Source organism: Panthera leo, chromosome E2, assembly GCF_018350215.1.
Source record: "Panthera leo isolate Ple1 chromosome E2, P.leo_Ple1_pat1.1, whole genome shotgun sequence".
NCBI classification, from domain to species: domain Eukaryota; kingdom Metazoa; phylum Chordata; class Mammalia; order Carnivora; family Felidae; genus Panthera; species Panthera leo.
In genome coordinates this window covers 5,820,430-5,838,010 of record NC_056693.1, presented here as the reverse complement: position 1 = coordinate 5,838,010, position 17,581 = coordinate 5,820,430, and the positions used below count along the sequence as shown (strand labels likewise).

Here is a 17,581-nt window from a genome sequence, read left to right as displayed (position 1 = left end):
TCCAATATATGATAGGTAAGAAAGTAAAACTCATAATCTGAACGATAAAATTAAGAGGTAAAATAATCTGGAAATTAAAAAGCTATCCAATGGATTATGATATTAAAGATAAAGAGGATACATCAAGTTTAGAAAAGAATGCCATGAGCCATAAAAAAAGGGGGAGAGAAACAGTACTGTTAATAATGGCCACTGTAAAAAGCACCATGTGGTTACAGAAAGTCTTCCCCCATTGACTGACTGAGCTAGACCTCTGCCCTCTAGATGAGTAGGGGTTGCAAATGGAATTATCTTCCGATGCAATACTTAGAAAGTGCAGTTGCCTCAAACACCAGGTTTCACAACTCTCACTTTCTTCTGCACAACTGAAAAAATTTACCAAAGTTTAGATTAACAAGATCATAGAGCCACAAATCGGTACTTCACAACTTACTATCTTCTGTACTCACTAGCGTTTGGGTCCCGTGCTTTGAGATCACTACATGTTTTGTTCTCTGAATAAGTCTCTCTGTGTCCTTGTTTCTCTTCTCTCCTTTAGTCCATTTCCGTTTCCCTCCCTCACTACTCCTCTTCCAAAAGTTTCACCCTACTCTGTGGCAGCCTTTGTTTGAATCCCCACCGTTCTTTCTCCCCACACTTTCCGATGACCCTCTAACTCCGCAGATTCCTGCGTCTTCCCCTGCCATCTCTGTCCCCACTATGCCCTACCTGCGGCGGGGCGAAGGGCCTGCATCCACCTTCCTAGTGACGACTGTGCCGGACGCGGTTGAGGGGAGGGGGAAGTTTCGGGAGTCAGAGAAAGGTTCTGAGCAGGAAAGCGACTGGCAAGGCGACTGGGGTCTGCAAGGGCCAGAGGCAGAAAGGCTTGGCCCGAACCTGCCTCAGAGAGATTTTAACCAAAAACGACGCGGACGCCCGGGACCCGCACCGAGCGACTGGGATCGAAACGTCTTACGGTAACGCCGCGAAGGCGAAAGGGACGAACTCCCAGCGAGAGGGGTGAGAGGGTTCAAGGATTCTACCTTACCAGGCGATCCCCGAAATCTGGATGTGGAGGCGGGGACTAGGAACGCCTCCAGGGCAAGATCCAGAAAAATGGAGACTCACTCCCGCCAGCTCGACCGTTGCTCCGCGGGATCCGCTTCCGGGTCTGCAGAAAGGCGCGCATGCGCGTGCGTCGAGACGAACGGGCGGGGCGATCTCTGGGTGGGGCCGAAGCGGTCTAGGAAGAGGCGGGTGCGGGGCGGGGGGGGGGGCCTGGACGAGCCGGGTCTCGCCTCCGGCACCGTCCTTCGCCTGGCGTTTGGTCCTCTGTCCTGCAGACCCGCGGTTTCGGGTTCCGCTTTTGGATTCATTCCAATCTCGCTGGTGTCGTTCGGATCCAGCCTGGGTACAACGTTAGGGAAGGGTGGGCCGCTTCTGTTGGGAGTGGTGGTATTTGACAAGTTGATCTCAGTACCCTGGGAAACATTTGTAGCCAGCGGTGGAGACGCGCTCCGGCTAGTGAGGCGGAGCTGTGCGGGAACCTGTGACCTGGGGTCTTTGAGAGGCGACTGAGACTCGGACAAGGACAGCTCCTTGTTTAATGCAGCAAAAGCCGGGGTGGTCAGTGGCGGTGATGGACGCTACATTGCGAAATGCAAAACTGTTCTGTGGACAATGTGCCGTTTGGTACTAACTCCCCATCAAGAGCTTTGCACTGAAGTATCATTTCTGCTCCCCGTTTGCTGGACTGCCTTCCCTGGCGTTCACCGCTGGGCCCTGGGCTGTGGGGGGTGGAGGGCGGCTTGTTGTTTTAAGGGAACAAACATTTCTGCCTCTGTGGGTGGTCATCAATTTTCTCTCTTTGATATTCGAATCTGCACCTCTCGAGATGAATTATAAATCCAAACGCCTTTCAGAACTACCAGATTGCACCTGTATATTGATTAAGCTCCTTAGTTGCTAAATATCATTGCAATCGCAATTTTTAAAAAACCTTTGTTCTCAGTTACTTTGGAAGACTATTTTATGCTTGAAAATTAGATTTTTAAGAAAAGTTTACTCAGGGAGAAAGAAGCAAGTCTTACGAAGAATTTAACCTTGTTTTAATTATTTTTTACCCTATAGACTTCCCTTTTGTTTGACCTTTATCTTGCTGAGGGATTTAAAGAAAAGACCATTCATGGTCATTTTGATAGGAATTCCCATTTCCCAAATACCAAGCGTTAATGATGTGTCCCCACTTTAGTTTTTGCTGGTTATTAACTTTTCTTGTGCACTTTGGCATACTTCTCAATTTTTGACTTCACTCACCTAATAGTCTGTTAATAAAAAAACATCTCAGAAGGATAACCATACCCATTTTCTTTTCTTTTTTTTTTTTAGAGTTTTTGTGCCTATTCTTCTTTGTTCATTATTCTGTTAGATTTTTGCAGTAACATTGTTAATTCGAAAAACTAACTGATGGTATCTGTATCGTGATCCAATTAAATTTATAAATTAGCTTAAGGAAAATTGACCTTTTATAATATTTAGTTTTTCCACTCAAGAACATGATGTAAATTTACATTCATTTATTTCTACTTTTGTATATGTCAGGAATATTTTATTTTTCCTACATATTGGCTTTACACATTTTTGTTAGGTTCATACCTGGTGGGTTTATTTCATTTTATTTTTTTTTTTTTTAATTTTTTTTTAACGTTTATTTATTTTTGAGACAGAGAGAGACAGAGCATGAACGGGGGAGGGTCAGAGAGAGGGAGACACAGAACCTGAAACAGGCTCCAGGCTCTGAGCTGTCAGCACAGAGCCCGACGCGGGGCTCGAACTCACGGACCGCGAGATCATGACCTGAGCCGAAGTCGGCCGCTTAACCGACTGAGCCACCCAGGCGCCCCTCATTTTATTTTTTTAAAGCTATTTATTTCATGAGCCCTCTTTCATTTTTCTTTGTATATCAATAGTATATCCTATTAGCTTACTGAATTATTTTTCATAGTGATTTTACTTGCACATCTACAGCCAACTCTGTGCACATACTGATGTCCCTGACTCTGATCCCATACTCAGGGTTCATCTTAGCATTTCCCCCTTGCTTTTCTGTCCCTGTCTGTATTTACCAAGTACTGTGGCATCTTATGCCTTTGAAGAGTTTTGCATCTGTTTCTCCATGCTCCCGTGCTCTCTGCACACTAACTATACCCTCTCCCTCTGGCCTCATTTGGACCCTGCTCCAACACACCTGCAACCTTCCAACTTTGCCCTATTTGCCTGCACCTGTGGTGGCAATGCTCCCAGCACTTTAAGATGTAGCACGTGGTAAATATCATGTTTGGGGTTGTTGCAGGGATGGAAGAAGTTAGAAAGGTGGAAAGTGCCCCCCGCTTTCAGGCTTCCAAGGTCAGGAGATTCCTGTATTCTTCCAACATGGGAGCATATTGTCGAGACACACATGTGCATGCAGACAGTTTGAATGTAATTACATACACGGGACTGGGAGTGTAGGAATATGGGTGAGTGTGTAAATGTGAGTGTGTGCTTGTATTTGATGAGCGTGTGCATGAGTGTGAGTTTGCTATGGAGTGTATGTGAGTGTGTAAATGTGTATGGCTGTGCATTTGAGTGTATGTTGTGCATATGCATGTGTGTTTGCCTCTATGTGTAATGTTTCGGTATTTATATTTGTGAACTAAGGGTTGTCCACCATTATGGTTCTAGTGTCTGACTTGGATATGGGGAGTATTTGATTGTGTATTTGTGGGTAGAGAAAACAAAGGATTAATTTGAACTCTTGTTTCTTTTTTTTTTTAATTTTTTTTAACATTTATTTATTTTTGAGACAGAGCATGAACGGGGGGGGGGGGGGGAGGTGGCAGAGAGAGAGGGAGACACAGAGTTGGAAGCAGGCTCCAGGCTCTGAGCCATCAGCCCAGAGTCCTGACACGGGGCTCGAACTCATGGACTGTGAGATCGTGACCTGAGCTGAAGTCGGACGCTTAACCGACTGAGCCACCCAGGTGCCCCTGAACTCTTGTTTCTTAATAATAAAGTTAATCAGAGCTGATGACTGAAAAATCAGCAAAACTACAGGTGTGGAAAGATGTGGTAACCACCCAATGCTATTTAAAAGAGTATTGGGGAACCTGGGTGACTCAGTTGGTTAAGTATCCAACTCTGGATTTCGACTCAGGTCATGATCTCACAGTTCATGAGATTGAGTTCTATGTCAGGCTCTGTGCCGACAGCCCAGAGCCTGCTTGGGATTCTCTCTCTTTCTCTCTGCCCCTCCCCTACTTGTGTGCTTGTTCTCTCTCTTTCTCTCTCTCAAATTAAATTTAAATTTTTTAAAATTAATTTAATTTAAATGAATATTGGCTTAACCGAGAGTTAAAGGAATTATTGAATCTTCGCATTTCACCTTCTGATCCTGGTGCTTTTATTTGTGAGGGTCTCAGAAACTTCTCCCTTTTTGTAGATACTGGTCTGTTTAGACTTCCTGTTAACACTAGGGAGATCAATATTGGTAAAGCATATCTTCGTACCAAATTTCCGCAACATGTACACTTCCAAATATACTGAAACTGAGTTGTGCAAATAATCCAGTGATCCCTGATGTAAATTATTGTTGGCATGTTCTTCTCTTTGATTGTAACTCTGAAAATCCTTTTCAGGTACTTTCATTTCATTTCTATGTTTATAACTTATATGATAGGTCACCTTAGTGGTCTTAGTGCCCTCCTTCATGCCCGTCACCCAAAACCCATTCCCCCCACACACCCCTTCTCCAGCAACCCTCAGTTTGTTCTCTGTACTTGAGAGTCCCTTATGGTTTGCCTCCCTCTTGGTTTTTATCTTAATTTCCCTTCCTTTCCCCTATGTTCATCTGTTGAGTTTCTCAAATTCCACATATGAGTGAGATCATATGTTTGTTTTTCTCTGATTTACGTTGCTTGGCATAATACACTCTAGTTCCATCCACATTGTTTCAAACGGCAAGATTTCATTCTTCTTGATTGCTGAGTAGTACTCCATTGCATATATATATACCACTTCTTTATCCTTCATCAGTCAATGGACATTTGGGCTCTTTCCAAAATTTGGCTATTGTCCATAGCGCTGCTCTAAACATTGGGGTGCATGTCCACTTGCCCCACTCTTAATGGATTTTTAAGTGTACAAATACATTGATGACTACATGTGCGATGTTGTACAGATCTCTGGAGCTCTTGCTTAACTAAAAGTTTACCCTCATCTTTTTTTCTTTTTCAGAGTTTTCTTGCATATTTTTATTTGTATTTTTAGCTGTAGGGAATTTTTTTTTTGTAATAACATGCTTGGATTCAATAAGGAACTGGTGGTATCTGTTTCAGAAACAAATTAAATTTATAGATTAGCTTAGGGACAATTGATGTTTGATAATATGGAGTTTTTCTACCTAAGAACAATGATGTGATTTTATATTTGTTTATGTCTACTTTCATATATTTCTGAAATCTTATATGGTTTCTCATATACACTTGATACATTTTTATTGGATTTATTCCCAGGTGTTCTGTTTTTTATTTTATTTTGTTGTATTATTTTATTATTTTAAAATTTTATTTTTCATCCTTTGGTAATAGCACCTCCAATCCCCAAATGTAACTTGCCAATTGTAATTTTTTGTACACATGCAGGCACTTGTTTTGTATAATTTGAAGCCATGGCATGGGTTCAAACTGATTTATAATATGTTATAATTGAATTGCCCCATTCAGTGGGATAATTAACTGCTATCCCTGTCCTACAATAAGAGCTGCTAGGTGTAGGAAAGTCAAGGTGGAAATGCAGTAGAGGTGAAAAGAAAACAGCCTCCTTCCTAACCCTCACTTGCCATAAAACAAACTCCATCTAGATAAATATGAAATTATCTAACACCTACAATCCATGAGCAGCATTAATTTTTATTTTATCGCTGTTATGTGGAAATTAGGAACCAAAGGAGAAGACAATACGGAAAAAGGTTTATTTTGCTTACATAAAATTCTGCACATTTATAGATGAAAGACTACATGATCCCAGTGTAAAATACAAATTGGAAAGTACATAAAATATATACAAAATGACAGCATCTATCTTGGATTTAATATCCTCTCATAAATAGGATAACTTGAAATCTGCAAAATAGAAGAAAATTTAAAATTTGGCATATGAGCCAGCTGTGAGAATAAGCACATACGGTCAATAACACTAATGTATCTTGAACCAGGTTTCATATAGAGTAACTGAAAAGCGAAGGGCAAACCGACATGGTGACTTCACCAAACCGAACAGTACAACCATCCCGCCACATAGATGCTCCCCCAGGCCTGCGGCTTCAGTCCTCCAAGACTGGAGGCAGGGGACCCAAGACTTAGCGCCTTTTCGGATCAAAGGGGAGGAGAGAAGTATGTTTACTTGGCCAGACGTGGGCAACAACATAGGAATTACACCCCGATACCTGTTCTCATCATGAAATAATGCTCGGCCGTCCTAAGACCCTCAAAACACACCACAGTGCCTAACACGAAATCGGACGCGAGCTCGTCAGCTCCGCACTCGGTCTTGGCAGTGCCTTTGCTCGGAGCACCGCAAGTCTGACACGCGCGGTACCCGCAGTGTGGGCGGTAGCGGGGCCTTGGTCTCGCCCCGGGGGCTGCGCGCGCAGCTCTGCGGCAGCGCGGGTGCCTGACGGAGCGCTGGCGGCCTCGCTCCCGACCCGGGGAGGGGAGGCCCCGTGTCCCTCGCGGGGGGAGCCCCGGGCTTCTCCTGTATCCCCAGCTGGAGCCCGGGGGCCCGGCGGCGGGGCTGGGACGAGCCAGCTCTCTGCAGGGAAGACGTAGGCCGCCTGGTTGGCCATGGTGTAGACGGTCTGCAAGGCCGCGCCCAGAGGCGCCCAGAGCCGCCCGAGCCCCGAGCGCTGCTCCCAGGTCAGCGGGGAACGCTCCCGCTGCTCCCACGCCCCGGCCACGTCCTGACGGACCGCCTCAGACAGGGCGCGCACGGCGGTCACCAGCCTCTTCCGAAGTGGGGGCGGCCGGTCTCCCGGGGACCCGCGCCTGCTCCGCCGGCCGCGCCCGGCGCCCCGCGCCCCGCGTCTCCGGCGCCGGGCACCCGCGGTCTCCTCGCTCTCGCTGCCCTGGCCCGAGTCCGGCGTCGTCCGTTTCCTCTTTCCCGGAGTCACACTGCGCTCACCTGCTGGAGAGGCCCCTGCGGAGGCAGCACGTGGCCGAGCGCCCCGCCAGCTGGAGTCCCGGGGACCCCACCCCCTCGGGTGAACCCCGCCGGTCTCCCAAGCCTTCCTGCCCCGGCTCCGGGACGAGGCGAGGCCAGGCCCGGCACGGGTCCCCCAGAGCTCCCTGGATTCCAGGGCCTCCTCACCCGATGCAGCCCCTCAACAACCCTCTGTGCCCACGCCCCGCGTGCTTGACCTGCCTTCCTCTCCGCGCACCTCCGCCCCAAAGCAAGATCCTACCTGCTGCCGGGGGGCAGGTGCTGTCGCTGGAAGTGACTTTCCTCTTGCCGGAGCCCTCCCAGCTGGAGCAGCCTTCCGATTCTGCGGACAAGGCCAGAGGTTCTGTGGCCGCCTCGGGCCGACCCCTCGCGGCCCTAATCCGTCCTGCACACGCGAGGACCGGGGCTGGCGACCAAGGCCAGGCTCCCAGCTCTTCCTAGAGCCCAGGATGTGCGAGGGTGCCACCGAGCTCCAGTTCCCTGACCGGGGAGACTGAGCCGCCCCACGTCCTGTGCCCCCTCCCCAGCAAAACCAGCTGTCACCTGATCCGGAAATGCAGCTGTCCCTTTTGGGCTCACTTTCCCTGGGATCCTCCTCCTCGGTCTTGGGCTCTGGCCCTGGGGGAAAAGAGGCCGTTTGCGCCAGTGGCCTCTCTCGAGGCCCGCAGAACCCTCTAGTCCATCCCAGACCCCGATTTGTGGACGGTTCTCTCAACACAGCCTGTTCAGCCAGGGTCCGAGGTGAACCTGAGCAAGTTGGGCCCGGGGGATCAATGCCCCGTTTCTCAAAGCCTCCCTGGAGCTGGGTGATGCTCCCTGCCACCGATTTCCGAATACAACCCTGACCCCTACCCCTCCTTCCAGCCCCCCCACACAAACCACCCGACTCCTACCTCGCCTTTGGGTGCGGCTCTCTCTCAACGGCGACAGTAACGTCTCCTCTTTCCCTTCCAGTGCTTTCTCCTCCACATCTGGGCCGCTTTCTGTGAACGAGTTCTGGTGGCAGGGCGGCCGGTCAGTGGGGTGTCGCACGGATGAGCAGCGGGGCTCTGAGCCTTCAGTTCCAGAGTCCATCTGGAAGCCCCCGGGGACGGCCTTCTCCCTGCACCGCCAGGTCTCCCAAGTGCAGACTGGCCGCTGGCACCTGCCTTTTATAGGCGCCCTCGCAGGGCGTGGCTCGCTCCTATTGGCTGGAAAAATTCCACCTTCCTGCCGCTCGGGAACCTGGGCTCTCGCGAGAGATGGAACGTGGCCGCTCGTGCTTCCTGTGGGGGGCCCCACGCAGCCAAGGGGAGCCTTTTGCAGGGGCCTGTCGTGGTGACAAAAAGCGGGACAACAAAGCCAGGGGGCAGAGGGACTGGAAGGCTGGGGACTCCTCCCTGTCTTACTTCTGGTCCAACTCCCACCCACAGCTAGTTAAGACCTTACTGGATTTGTGTTTCTTCTTCCCAAGAGTACAGGAATTAGGTAGGTTTATCAGAAAGATTTCTTCCATATCGTTGGAAAACATGTATTGTCAGTATTCTTCTCGCTGATAATTTCGTTCTGAGTAAGTCACAGGAAAATCGGACTTAATAAAAATGTCCACCAGACCCCTCTGATGCAAAGGGCGTGTTTCTCTCCTGTGTTTCCATTCTTGGCCAAAGACAGCGGGAACTCTGCCCTGGACCTTTAACGACTGGATGTCACTGTAGGAACATCAACAAGTCAATCTTACCTATGAGTACATCTGACAAATACCACATGTTTATATAAAAGTGAAACCAGCAATGAACTAAAAATAATTCACGGTGAAGATAGTTCGCCAATATTGATTTTCATTAAAGGTTTTTAAGCCTTTTTAATAGTTTATTTATTTTGAGAGAGAGAATGCACGTGCAAGTGGGGGGAGGGGCAGAGAGAATCCCAAGCAGGCTCCTCACTCACAGTGCTCAGCACCATGTGGGTCTTCGACCCACCAACCCTGAGATCAAGACCTGAGCTTCACTGACTGAGCCACTCAAGCGCCCTCATTAAAGGTATTAATATGGAAATTTCAAGCATTCACACAATTAAAGAAAATAAAGTGAATCTGTTTTTTAAGGCCACCTCAAAATGCGTCGGTGTTTTGCCATTCTCGTATCATCCACTGAAAACTTCTCCTTTGGAATGGGGGTTCGGTGGGAAATGGGGCTGAAATCTTGAGTGCAAATCGTGGAATTCAGGATTTCTGTAATCAACCAGTGGCGAGCCATAAAATTCATCTCTAATAAATAACTACTCAAGGATATAAAAGATAATAAAAAGACTCCCAGTCTATTACAACACAAATTACTTTTTACTTTATTTTTTTGAAGATTTTATTTTTAAGTAATCTCTACACCCAACCTGGGACTCAAATTCACAACTCTGAATACAAAAGTCACATGCTTTACTGACTGAACCAGCCAGGCACCCCTATTGTTTAGTTTCTTAATATCATCTAATACCCAGTTCATAGTCACATTCTCCCAAATTACTCAAACACATTTTTAAATTGTTTTTCTTTGTTTTGAACAAGGATCTAAATAAAGTTCCTACATTACTAATACTTACTATCTGGTACATTCTGTCTGAAAATATAATTTAAGGCCAGGTACAAAATGGAAGTGCATACTTGCAATTCCCATCACTTTGAGAGAAATATATCCAGAATATATAAAAATTAATGTCTACCCATTAAAAGGAAAGAAAAACAATCCGCAGTGAATTGAATAAGAAATTCAAAAGGACAATTCACGTGTTAGTAAGACTGTGATGAATATGATGTTATGTTATGTACAGCATTGCTTACAATAAAACAAATGGAAATAAACAAACAACATCACCAATTCACATGCATGTAATTAGTAAAAATTCAGACATTACCCTGTGTATCAAGGATGTGGGGAATTGAAGACTCTCCTCCAGGGTTAGTGTGGGTTGTGATTGGTTTAACCCCTTCAGGGGACAATATGGGCACTAAATATGAAGATGCCTGAAAACCATGATCCGGAAATTTGGTTCCTCACTTTCTGTTTATAGCAACAGGGAATTCATAGCAAACAAGAACATGGGCCAAGTATGTTCGTGGCAGCATTGCCAGTGGAAGGAAAATATTAGGAACAACATAAGTCCCCTTGAATAGGATCAGAGATTAAAACCAAAGGTCCAGTCCAAGTAAATGGCAAACAGTGCTGAAACGGGATGAACTACAGGTATATGTGTGAAAGGGAGAATCTTCAGAAACAATTGAGAGAAACGTCATGATACAGAATTGAACAGTATTTGGATGTGTATACATATCTTGCACTTGCAGAAAGCAATATATAATTTAAAAAATAGGTGCATATATGTTAAAATATCTTAAATGCTTGGAAATGACACTCATCAAATTATAGTTGATGATATCAGATGTGTGGCAAAATAAAAAACAAATAAGAATGAAATAAAAATGCAGAGGAAAATAAACAGGAAATAATCCCTTTATATCTTCAGAGTGATTAATGAAAGTGGATTGTCTCCAGCTGGTGCGGTGAGCTCCAAAGCTTGAGCGGGGCCTCCTCGGGCAGTAAAAAAGCCAGCTGGAGGGGGAGGCTTCTGGTCCGCCTCATCCTTTCTCAATTATCCTGGACATATTCAATATGTCCCATGGAGTTTGCTCGGCCTCCAAAATTTGAACTGCAAGGACAGCTGAGCCATTATCATCCTCCTCAGATCTTTTGATCTTTTGTCCTTGGTTCCCGATTTAAAATAGGTTGTGAATTGGAATTTCAATAAAAACTTAAATAAAATTTTTTTTAAACAAAATGAGTTGCGGTTATGACTATTGATTGCATCATGAAGTTCCAGACACTTAACAGGTTACATGTCTGTGTCCCCTCCAGAAAAAACAATTCCCAAAGCAAAACACTTGTCCTGATAGTAACCTTTGAAAACTGCCTGTGATTGTCTCACTGACCACTGTCCTCTTCGACCCACAGATAATGTGCAAGACCTGTTATCAGGCCTGTGGACACATGGCGAGGACCAGGAGATGTCCCCTGAAGGGCTGGGCTGGGGCCCTTGTCTCCCAGCCCTCGGCCTCCAGGGAGGAGAAGAACCTGGAACCAAGGAAGCCTCAGCAATTCCAGACCCCGGGCCTCTTGGCAAGACTGACAGAAGCAAAAAAGGCAAAGGTGAGGAATCTGGGTGGTTGAAGCCATTCTTAGAACTGGAATCCAAGGATGCTGGAATCCGATGTCTTTTTCTTTGTTCTGCATGCACAGCCATCTCCAAGCTCAGACAGAGATTCGACAGAAAGATAGAAAGAGCTCAATAGTTTTCAGGGTTCCTCACTCAGGAACGCAAAATGATAAATAATAATAATATATGTATAGAATATAATAATACATAAAAATTTACCCATTGTATACGTAAATATATATTTTATGTTATATAAATATATGAAATATATATATATATATATAACATATTTTTAAGGATTTTACTTTCACGTAATCTCTGCACCCAATTTGGGGCTCAAACTCATAACCCTGAGATCAAGAGTTTTATGCTCCACTGACTAAGGCAGCCAGGTCCCCCTATAACACATATATTTTAAATTGTATAATATATGTAAATATATATGATATATATAACTTGTATGTTATATATAACAGATACATATTTAATATATAATGTTTAAATTTCTATATATTATTATATTACATATATTTTAAATTTTGTATTGTATATAAAATATATAAAAACAAAAAATAAAATTATAAAATTTAAGGAATATGTATGCTGAAATTTCTAGTTTTGTAGTTTATTTTTATTTATTTTGAGAGAGAGAGAGAGAGAGAGAGAGAGAGACTACGTGGGGGAGGGGCAGAGAGAGAGGGAGACAGAATCCCAAGCAGGACCTGTGCTGCCAGCGCAGAGCCTGATTTGGGGCTGGAACTCACCAACTGTGAGATCACCAACTGTGAGATCACCAACTCTAAATCATGAGTCGGATGCTCAACCAAGTGAGCGACCCAGGCGCCCCTTGAGGTTGGATACCTCTGTATATGTGAAATGACCATTTGCATTTCTTTTACTGTGAAATGTTTCCATAGGTCCTAGGTCTCTTTTTCCTATTTTGAGGTGTCTTTTTACTCTTCATTGAGGGTAAAACATATTTTATTTGACTGGTGTTTTTCTACAACATCCTACCAGGCTGACGCCTACCCACATATCCAGGAATAGATCTGACTTGTCAGGAAACCTGAGATGACATCCGCCCATGTGGATCCATCCAGCCCTCCATCTAAAGACTTGATTTGAAGGGGCACCTGGGTGGCTCAGTCGGCTGAGCATCTGACTCTTGATTTCAGCTCAGGTCATGATCTCGTCGTTTTGTGAGTTCAAGCCCCATGTTGGGCTCTGTGCTGACAGTACAGAGCCTGCTTGGGATTCTCCCTCTCTTTCACCCCTCCCCCACTTGTGTTCTCTCTGTCTCTCTCAAACTTAAAAAAATAAAAAAAGACTTGAACTGAATTCTCTCTTAGCTCATGAACCAGCCTTAGGATGGGAGGTGGACTTATTGATGCACCCCATGCTGCACCCAAGCACTTTGGCCAGGACCCCAATTTCACTGCCATGCTGGCAGTCACAGTGTGCACAAGGTTTGCAGTGCCCAGCAGGAATGGTCCAAGTAAGAAAAATAGAGGGGCTCCTTGGTGGCTCAATCAGGTAAGCTTTGGACTCTTGATTTCAGCTCAGGTCATTATCCCGGGGTGATGAGATCAAGCCCCACACTGAGCTCCATGCTGAGCATGGAGCCTGCTTAAGATCCTCTTCTCCCTATCTCTCCTTCTGCCCCTACCCATTTGCATGTGCTCTCTCTCTCTCAAAAAAACAAAACAAAACAAAACAAAAAACCAAAAAAGAAGCAAAACTATTGGCATCCTCCCACAATATGGAAGGGATTCTAATATCTTAAGCAACCACCATGAAGACAATGAGCGTTTTTCCCTCCCAGTTTTATTGAGATACAATTGACATGTAACATTGTGCAAGTTTAAGATATACAACGTGACAATTTGATACACATATATATTGCAAAATGAATACCACAACAGGGGTAGTTAAGACCTTTATCTCATTACGTAATTCTTTTTTTGGTGTATTGGGAATGTTTAAAATCTATTCTCTTAGCAACTTCCAAGTATATAACACAGTATTGTTAGCTGTAGTCACCATGCTGTACATTAGAACCCCAGAAACTTATTCATCTTATAACTGGAAGCTTGTACCCTTTGACTACCGTCTCCCCATCTCCCCTGGCACCCATCCCTGTCAATGACCATTCTATTGTCTAGGAGTTTGGTTTTATTTATATTCCACATGCAAACAATATCATATATGTCATATATGCATCTTTGTCTATCTGACTTATCTTGCTTAGCAGAATGCCCTCGAGAGCCATCTGTGTTGTTGCAAATGGTAGGATTTCCTTCTTTTGTGTTGCTGGATAATGTTCCATTGTATATGGATACACCACATTTTCTTTATCCATTGAAGTGAATTTCAGTAAAGTGGAAGCCTCCCCTTACTTCCTCACCTTAGATATTTGAGGGTGCTCCTCCCAAATCTCCCTCATTCCAACATGGCCAACTGGTATCCTCACACTTTAAAGAAAAACCTACCTTCTACAAATTCATGCCAGTTTATCCCAGATGGCATGTATTTGCATTTTTTTCCTTTTTTAAAATTTTTAATTGAAGTAGAGTTGACACATAATATCATATTAGTTTCAGGTGTACAACGTAGTGATTTGACAACTATGTACATTCTGATATGCTCACCATGATAAGTATGGTCACCATCTGTCGCCTCACACAGTTGTTACTGTATAATTGACTATATTCCCTATGCTGTAACTCTTCATCCTCATGGATTATTTATTTTACCACTGAAAGTGTGTGCCTCTTAGTCCCCTTCATTTCTTTCATCTATCCCTCTACACCCTCCCCACTGGCAACCACCAGTTCATTCTCTGTGTTTGTGAGTATGTGTCTCTTTTGTTGTTGTTGTTCATTCATTCGTTTCTTTTGATTTTTAGATTCCACAAATAAGTGAAATCATATGGTATTTGTCCTTCTCTCTCTGACTTATTTCATGGAACATAATAAACTCTAGGTCTATTCATGTTGTCACAAATGACATGATTTCATTCTTGTTTATGGTTGAGTAATATTCCATCATGTATATATATCCCATTTTTATCTATTGATGGACACCCAGAATGCTTCCATACCTTAGCTATTGTAACTAATGCTGTAAACAGCGGCATTGTGTGTATCTTTTCAAATTAGTGTTTTAATTTTCCTCGGGCATATACTCAAAAGTAGAATTACTGGGTTGTATTATATTTCTGATGTTAATACTTTGTGGAAATCTCCATACTGTTTACTAGTGGCCACTAAAGTGGCTGCACTAACTGACATTTCTACCAATAATGCACAAGGGCTCCCTTTTCTCTGTATCCTTGCCAACACTTGTTATTTCTTATATCTTTGATACTAGCCACTCTAACTGGTGTGAGATGATATCTCATTGTGGTTTTGATTTGCATTTCCCTGACGATTAGTGATATGAAACATCTTTTCATGTGTCTGTTGGCCATGTGAGTGTCTTTTTTGGAAACATGTCGATTCAGGTCCTATGTCCATTTTTTTTTAACCTTTATTTTTTTGAGACAGAGAGAGACAGAGCATGAACAGGGGAAGGAGACACAGAATCTGAAACAGGCCCCAGGCTCTGAGCTGTCAGCACAGAGCCCGACGCGGGGCTTGAACTCACAGTCTGTGAGTTTGTTGACCAGAGCCGAAGTTGGACACTCAACCGACTGAGCCACCCAGGCGCCCCCCATGTCCATTTTTTTAAAAAGTTTTCTTATGTTTATTTATTTTTGAGAGAGAGAGACAGAGTGAGAGTAGGGGAGGGGGAGAGAGAGGGAGACACAGAATCTGAAGTAGGCTCCAGGCTCTGAGCTGTCAGCACAGAGCCTGATGTGGGGCTCGAGTTCACACACTCTGAGATCAAGACCTGAGCTAAAGTCAGACACTTAACCAACTGAGCCACCCAGATGCACTCCTCTGCTCATTTTAAAATCAGATTATTATTATTTTTTGGTTGAGCTGTGTGAGCTCCTTATATATTTTGAACATTAACCCCTTACCCCTTATTAGATATATCATTTGCAAATATCTTCTCCCATTCAGTAGGTTGCCTGATGTGTTTTTTAAAATTGCCACCCACTCACTTTTTTCATCAGTGACAACAGGTTTTTGTGCTCTCTTTTGTCCCAACCCAGGTCCCTTTGTCCATTTCTATGTTAAATGCCTTAAATGTGCTAATATCCCTCCATGTCATCATATTTTAAAGATTACTGTCTCCCTAAGGTTTAAACTACAAATTTTATAACTTAGTCCCAAATGTTCCTAACTGAACCTGAATTTGCCCTCCACCATCACCCCATCCTACTTCATTATTACTTGAGAACATTCTTTTCTTCACTTTCTTGAATGGCCGTCTCACATGTTAACTTCTCTTGCAACTTTTCCAACAATTCCAAGCGTAGTTAATTTCTGGATATATTTAGTATGTCAAATTAAAAATTACAACACTCAAATACTCCCTCACAATCTCTAGATTGTTTCAGGAACATGTTTTAATTGCACAGATTCCAAACTATTTCACTGGAAATGTGAACAAAATTTCAATTACATAAGTATTTTCATAATAATTGCATTAATATTTCATGCACATTTACTATTACCACTGATTGTTTTTTATTGGGACAGATGCTCATTCTGGCTTGCTGACCACTCTCCTGGGGTGTGATTGTTGCGTCATTATGCTGGCAGCTCGGGGAATGAATGAAGTAACAACTGTACACTGTGCAAAAACGTACAATTTACGCGTTTGTTATCACTTTCGTGGATGTTGTGTTCCTCAGCCAGGGAAGGTAGAACCTGGACACACAGGAGTTACAGTTCATGAGAACAAAGGGGCAGGCAGTTGGGAAACATCCACTGATGAAGGCGGAGACGCTCACCAGCAACCAGCTGGGATTATCGAAAACAGCAATAAAGACTTGGCAGATGGAGGAGAGGGAGTAGAAACACACAAAGGTGCTCACCAGGACGAGGATGCTCTGGGTGGCTCTGGACTCAGGAGAGGATCTGGGGGAGACATTAGTGCTGTGAATGTGCTGGACCCTCTGCCTGTGCCTGTGCAGGATGAAGACCATGTGGCCACTGGCCCAGACCATGAGCCCCAAACATAACACATCAGGGAATGATAACAACGCTGCATGTAGCAATTGTGTGATTTTGTTATTAGTTGTCCCAGAACAGTATTGCAAATCCTTTCTCATTGAGATGCTCACGTTGTTCCGTTTGCCAGTCACATGGATAGGGCAAATGATATTTGCCAGCATGTAGACGGTCCAGCACAGGAATATAGAGAAGTCAATGTACTTGAGAGCTTTCCTTTTAAGTTTTGTCCCCCTGGCATTCTGGGGGCTGATTGTGATGGCCTGGAAGGCACTCAAGAGGCAGGTGCTGCCTATGGACACACCCCTGCCTATTCTGTGAAGATAGAAAAGAAGTTTGCATCCAAAATCACCTGGAAAATTGTTCCACCCGAAAGCTGCCATCATCTGGGGGACTCCTTTACAGAGGAGGGATAAGGAGTTGGCTGCAACCAGGTGTTTGACAATCAAATCTGTGGGCCTCAACCTGCACCCAGTGAAGGAGAGGAAGAGATAATGGTAAAGAAGAGAGAAATTCCCCAAGATTCCGACCACGGTTTGGGTTAAGAAGATCACTCCTATGACCAAATCCCTGGAGGCCATTCTGCCAGTTTCCAGTCACTGAGATTTATCTTCAGAACCAGAGGATCCTGCATGGGAATATGAGGTGTGGGCATCATGCGTCTTGTCAACTAAAATCCAATATTCTCCACTTATCATTAGTTTCTCCTTTGAAATGGTGTTGAGAAAACCAGATATCCATATGTAAAAGGGTGAAATTGGACCCCTATCTTTGACCATACACAACAAATCAACTCAAAATGGATGAAAGACTTAAACATAAGATGTGAAACTGTAAAACCCCTTCAGGAAAACATAGGGGAAAATCTTCTTGGCATTGGTCTTGGCAATGATTTCCTGGATCTGATACCAACAGCAGAGGCAGCAAAACCAAAAAAACACAAGTGGGATTATATAAAACTAAAAAGCTTCTGCAGAGCAAAGGAAATAATCACGAAAGTGAAAAGGCAATCTATGGAACGGGACAAAATACTTGCAAAG

General features: G+C 44.2%; 2 protein-coding genes across 2 annotated transcripts; both read right to left on the bottom strand.

Annotated features, from left to right (window-relative positions):
• Window positions 1-5,975: 5,975 nt before the first annotated feature.
• LOC122209074 (protein FRG2-like-1) lies at window positions 5,976-8,371 on the bottom strand. The gene is made up of 4 exons (XM_042920699.1): window positions 8,130-8,371; window positions 7,780-7,854; window positions 7,478-7,558; window positions 5,976-7,212 (listed from the first exon to the last, which is right to left on the bottom strand). The coding sequence occupies exons 1-4, from the start codon at window positions 8,308-8,310 to the stop codon at window positions 6,524-6,526; spliced, it is 1,026 nt and encodes a 341-aa protein (XP_042776633.1). The 5' UTR covers window positions 8,311-8,371; the 3' UTR covers window positions 5,976-6,523.
• A 7,809-nt stretch (window positions 8,372-16,180) lies between these two features.
• On the bottom strand, window positions 16,181-17,165 carry LOC122209080 (vomeronasal type-1 receptor 4-like). The gene has a single exon (XM_042920703.1). The coding sequence runs from the start codon at window positions 17,120-17,122 to the stop codon at window positions 16,181-16,183; it is 942 nt and encodes a 313-aa protein (XP_042776637.1). The 5' UTR covers window positions 17,123-17,165.
• Window positions 17,166-17,581: the final 416 nt, after the last annotated feature.

Excerpts from the sequence above, each read along its gene's own strand:
- LOC122209080 (XM_042920703.1), bottom strand. The coding sequence starts at position 17,122 with ATGGCCTCCAGGGATTTGGTCATAGGAGTGATCTTCTTAACCCAAACC.
- LOC122209074 (XM_042920699.1), bottom strand. The coding sequence starts at position 8,310 with ATGGACTCTGGAACTGAAGGCTCAGAGCCCCGCTGCTCATCCGTGCGA. Across the intron at positions 7,855-8,129 it reads GAGCCGCACCCAAAGGCGAG|GGCCAGAGCCCAAGACCGAG; the intron begins GTAGGAGTCGGG and ends CTTTTCCCCCAG. Across the intron at positions 7,559-7,779 it reads CAGCTGCATTTCCGGATCAG|AATCGGAAGGCTGCTCCAGC; the intron begins GTGACAGCTGGT and ends CCTTGTCCGCAG.